Source organism: Lactuca virosa, chromosome 4, assembly GCF_052849685.1.
Source record: "Lactuca virosa cultivar CGN04683 chromosome 4, Lactuca_virosa_CGN04683_v6, whole genome shotgun sequence".
Taxonomy (NCBI): Eukaryota; Viridiplantae; Streptophyta; class Magnoliopsida; order Asterales; family Asteraceae; genus Lactuca; species Lactuca virosa.
Window position 1 is genome coordinate 489687777 of NC_136429.1, and position 4856 is coordinate 489692632.

At 36.6% G+C, this 4856-nt stretch overlaps 1 protein-coding gene across 1 annotated transcript; it reads right to left on the reverse strand.

The window, feature by feature from the left end:
* Positions 1-1211: 1211 nt before the first annotated feature.
* On the reverse strand, positions 1212-3804 carry LOC145109282 (UDP-glucose 6-dehydrogenase 1-like). The gene is made up of 2 exons (XM_079046435.1): positions 3696-3804; positions 1212-2909 (listed from the first exon to the last, which is right to left on the reverse strand). Exon 2 carries the CDS (start codon positions 2880-2882, stop codon positions 1440-1442), a length of 1443 nt encoding a protein of 480 aa, XP_078902561.1. The 5' UTR covers positions 2883-2909; positions 3696-3804; the 3' UTR covers positions 1212-1439.
* Between the last annotated feature and the right edge of the window lie 1052 nt (positions 3805-4856).

The following is a 4856-nucleotide window of genomic DNA, read 5'->3' on the forward strand; positions in this document are numbered from 1 at the left end:
GCTAGCTAGCTATTAGGGTTTCTCTGGACGTGAAGGTGACAAGGGAGGCTGAGGAGGAAAGTTAAGGACTTTAAATATGGTGCAAACCCTAAAAATTAGGGTTTTCACTTTCCAGCACCTACTCGCCGAGTCGGGTCCTCCAACTCGTCGAGTAGGGTCTAAAACCCACGCGGATGATTTGGTCTCTACTCGACGAGTTGGCCTATCAACTCGTCGAGTCGCCTTTAAAACTTGACTCTTGAAGCTTTAAACTGATATCGGGAAATCGGGATGTTACACTATAAATAGTTTCATATTTCTATCATTGTAAGTGTGCAGAAATTTCAAGAGAGTAATCATTGTGAGGTTGAAAGCACTCCTTTGAAGCAGTTAGTAAGCAAGAGATATTCTTTTGTTCTGAGAGCTCTAATGAGGTGTAACATTTGTGTGTGATTGTAATTGTTATTTGAAGTTAATAAAATCATCTATCTCTCGTTCGCACGTGGATGTAGGTCACTTTGACCAAACCACGTTAAATATTGTATTCCTTTAATTTACGTTTTTTAGAAGTTTTAATTCCGCAAATTCACCGAAGTTTGGTTTTTATATTTGTCTGAAGTGCTTAACTTGTTTTGTTGCAACCCAACACTTCAAATGCCCGTAATACAATTTTTACGACATATATTCAATTTCTTTGTATTTTCGTCAAGTATACTATATAAAATACAATTTTGTTTTTGTTTTGTTTTGTCAAGCAAATCATATGAAATACAACTTCAACGTTTCCCATGTGTTTATTGTTTTAATTTTTACTTGAGACTTTTATGAAGTTTCATATACTTAGGATTTGATAACAGTAATTGCTGTAGAGCTTTCCAATCCATTCAAATGAGCATTTCTAAACTGATAATTAAAACCAATTAATGGACTAATTTTTCTAATATCCATCATTTTTCTCTTTAGTGCAAATTAATAAACAAACTTTGAGGCAAACCAATTATGTTTTTATTATCTTTATAACCCATATTTGTTGAATGTTTCTGCAACTTTTCTTCAAACCGTGTTCTTTCAAGTGGTATCAATGATTGTGATGCAATTTCAACCAAAAAAATTGCTTTTATTTTCAGGTGGATTCCACCTTTATTATTAGATTGCCATTGGAAGAATTTGATGAAGATTAGGTTTCTTTGGATAAAAAGGAGCCATAGCACTATGGGGTCTCAATTATAAAATTCACAAAATTAAGGATATGTTATATAAAACGAATAGTCCAAGAATTCAACAATATCATCTCTTACACAATACTTCGCACAAAATCTGATACACATTGTAATGTAATGTAAAAAGTAAAACATAAAGTTTCTTAAAAAAAAAAAAAGACAGATATACGAAAAGGCGATCACTTTTTTTAACTACTTAAAAAGTAACAAAAACGAACCGAAAATGACGTCGTTTTAGTTTTAAGCAATAGCAGGCATGTCCTTAAGCCAAGCATCCAACGGCTTCCCAATCGAGTAAACAATAAACCCAATCTCCCTCAACTTCTCAAGATCCACAACATTCCTCCCATCAAAAACAAAAGCCGGTTTCTGCATATTATCATAAATCCTCTGATAATCCAAACTCTTAAACTCATCCCACTCAGTCAAAATACAAATCGCATGCGCACCCTTCGTCGCCTCATACGCGTCCCACACAACCGCCACCTGTTTAACCGCGGTCGGACTCATCGGTTGGAGATGAATCGGATGGTCCCAATCAAACTTATTCAAAGTCAAATCCCGTTGGATTTGATCCTCCGTGACTTGCGGATCATATATACTCACACACGCTTTATCCCCCAACAACCCTTTACACACATCAATCGCGGGTGTCTCCCGCGTATCCCCCGTATCCTTCTTAAACGCGAACCCCAGTATCGCGATTTTTTTATTCGAAACCGTGTTGAACATCGACGCGACAACACGGTTTACAAATCGCGACTTCTGGTAGTCGTTAATTTTAATCACTTGTTTCCAATACTCCGCAACTTCAGGTAAACCATTGCATTCGCATATGTAAACCAAATTTAAAATATCTTTTTGGAAACAAGATCCTCCGAACCCTACACTCGCGTTTAAAAACTTCGGACCGATTCGCGTGTCTTTTCCAACCGCGTACGCGACTTGGTACACGTTAGCGCCGGTCGCCTCGCATAACGCTGACATGGCGTTCACGGAGGAGATACGTTGCGCTAAGAACGCGTTGGCGGCGAGTTTCGAAAGCTCGGCGGACCATAGATTTGTTGTGATGATGTTTTCTTCCGGGACCCAGTGCGCGTACACGGATTTTAACGTTTGGATTGCTTTTTGTCCACCTGGCGTTTCGCGTCCCCCGATGAGGACGCGATCGGGGTGGAAAAGGTCTTGGATTGCGGTTCCTTCTGCGAGAAACTCGGGGTTTGATAAGATTTGGAAGTTGATTCCTTTGCTATTGTGTGTGAGGATTTTTTCGATGGCTTCGGCGGTTTTGACCGGGACGGTTGACTTTTCGACGACGATTTTGTCGGATTTTGACACGTCAGCGATCATGCGGGCAGCGGATTCCCAATATGTGAGGTCGGCGGCTTTTCCGGCACCGAGGCCGCGGGTTTTTGTCGGGGTGTTGACTGAGACGAAGACTATGTCGGCTTCACATACGTGTTTTTCTACATCGGTGCTGAAGAAGAGGTTTTTGCCTCTGCATTGCTTTACAACATCGTCTAGGCCTGGCTCGTAGATCGGGAGCGTGTCGCTGTTCCAGGCGGTGATACGGGGGACTGAAATGTCCACCACCGCCACTTGAATGTTGGGGCATTTCAATGCTATCACTGCCATTGTGGGTCCCCCGACATATCCAGCTCCAATGCAACAGATCTTCAACATTTCTATTTGTTTCAGTAAACCAGGAATCTGAAATCAGAATCGGAATCGGAATAAGAATCAGAGTCGGAATCAGAACATATGTAAGATCAATGTAAAAAGGTATCGAAAAATTGTGCAAAAAAGTCATACAGGATCTGCATTTATGAATACAGTTGCGAGCATGCCTGATATGTGGAGGAAAAATGTTTTTACTTACTAAACCCTCTCCCAATTTCGTGATCTAGCTAGCAGTTTCATACATTAAACAAAGATGGATATTCGTATGAACATAAGATACATGTAATTGAACATGGAACGCTAATTACAGAGAAAAATTTCGGTTAAATTTACTGTTCCTGAAAACCTAGAAAACTCAAAGCGACAAGATTTCTATTTGTGTTTATCAACTTAGACAGCTGGATATACAGTATTGCATGGAACAGAACACTCAGATCTGCTAACAGCTGAATAAACAGATTTAGTAAAACTAAAACACTGTAATTCGATTACAAGTAAATATCTATCCTTCACCGCATTTATAATCGACACCTAAATCACAGATCTAACGAAAAAACTTCCGATTTACACAAACCAAACCAAAATTCAGCTCATAAACAGCACTAAAATAAAAGGATCTTGCATATACACTCAATTAACTTCACGAGAAATTGATATAATCGAAGAAACAAAAGGATTAATACCACACTCAACAGTAAATGATAGATCCGTTCCTCTAGATCACCGACAACTAAATTCGCATCGATAATTGACAAAAAAAACAGATAAAAGACGAAAATTCAGTCAACTATAAACGATCATGAGCCGAATTGTTACCTCTTAGATCGATTGATCGTGAATCAGACGTCAGAGGGAGTGTTTGCTTCTCTTACAGAGATCTGTCAAGTAATGTGCAGGATAAATCAGTGAAAGCGGGGACAGGTTTATATACTTGTGGAAAGTGTTTGATTTTGCCCTTGAGATATAAAATAATGACACTTAGCGTCCCTTTCGTAAACTTATTACTTATGTTTTAACCCGCTAGAAAATGTCGCACTAACCTCCCCTAATATTTGGCCATATTACAAAAAGTACCCTTCTCTAATAGAGTTTTTGATTTTTCCACCCCCACATGTACAAATGCATTAAAACCTAATAACGCCAGCAAATAAAGTCGGTGTTTTTTGGTTTGGTTAGATTCCATATTTGTATTTGAGTACGTGTAAAGGGCAAATATGTAATTATGTAATACAATATGATCAAAATTCAAATACGGTGGGTTGTTGGAATAGTAAAGGATTTTGAAAACCATTGACGTGGAGAGCTCAACGCGTCAAACCACAAACATTTGGCGGATCAACACCTAGGGGTAATATAGTAGTTAGATTTAATGCTCATGAGGTTGGAGAAACACAATATTATGAAAGAAATTCGTTTTTTCTTCAATAAATTATTCCATTTGAAAATTCTCTCTCTCTCTCTCTCTATATATATATATATATATATATATATATATATATATATATATATATATATATAATATTTTGAGACAAAAGATATAGATCATCTTAGTTACCATAAAATCAAATATATATATTATATGGAAGCAATTCAAACACAACACAATATTTTATGTTTTAAGATATTATAATTTACAACTTTATAAAACATAAATTATTAAGGATAAAAAAAAACATTTTGGTACAAATCACTTCCCATATTACATACTAATGACCACATAAGTTCGAAAATTATGAAATGACTTTGGCAATTTCCAAGAGGTAAAAACTAAACCTTTTATTTTAAAATTTTAAAATAAATTGATTTTTGATTTTTTTTTTTTTTTTTGTACTTCAAATATCCGAACATGTATAAAACTTTTCGATTATATGATGGTGGCAATACATTTTTCAAAATAGGTATATTTACTTTGAAAATTGGAAACTTCTTATCATTTGCTAAAAGACAATGTTTTAGTAAACACAACTTAGAACCTAA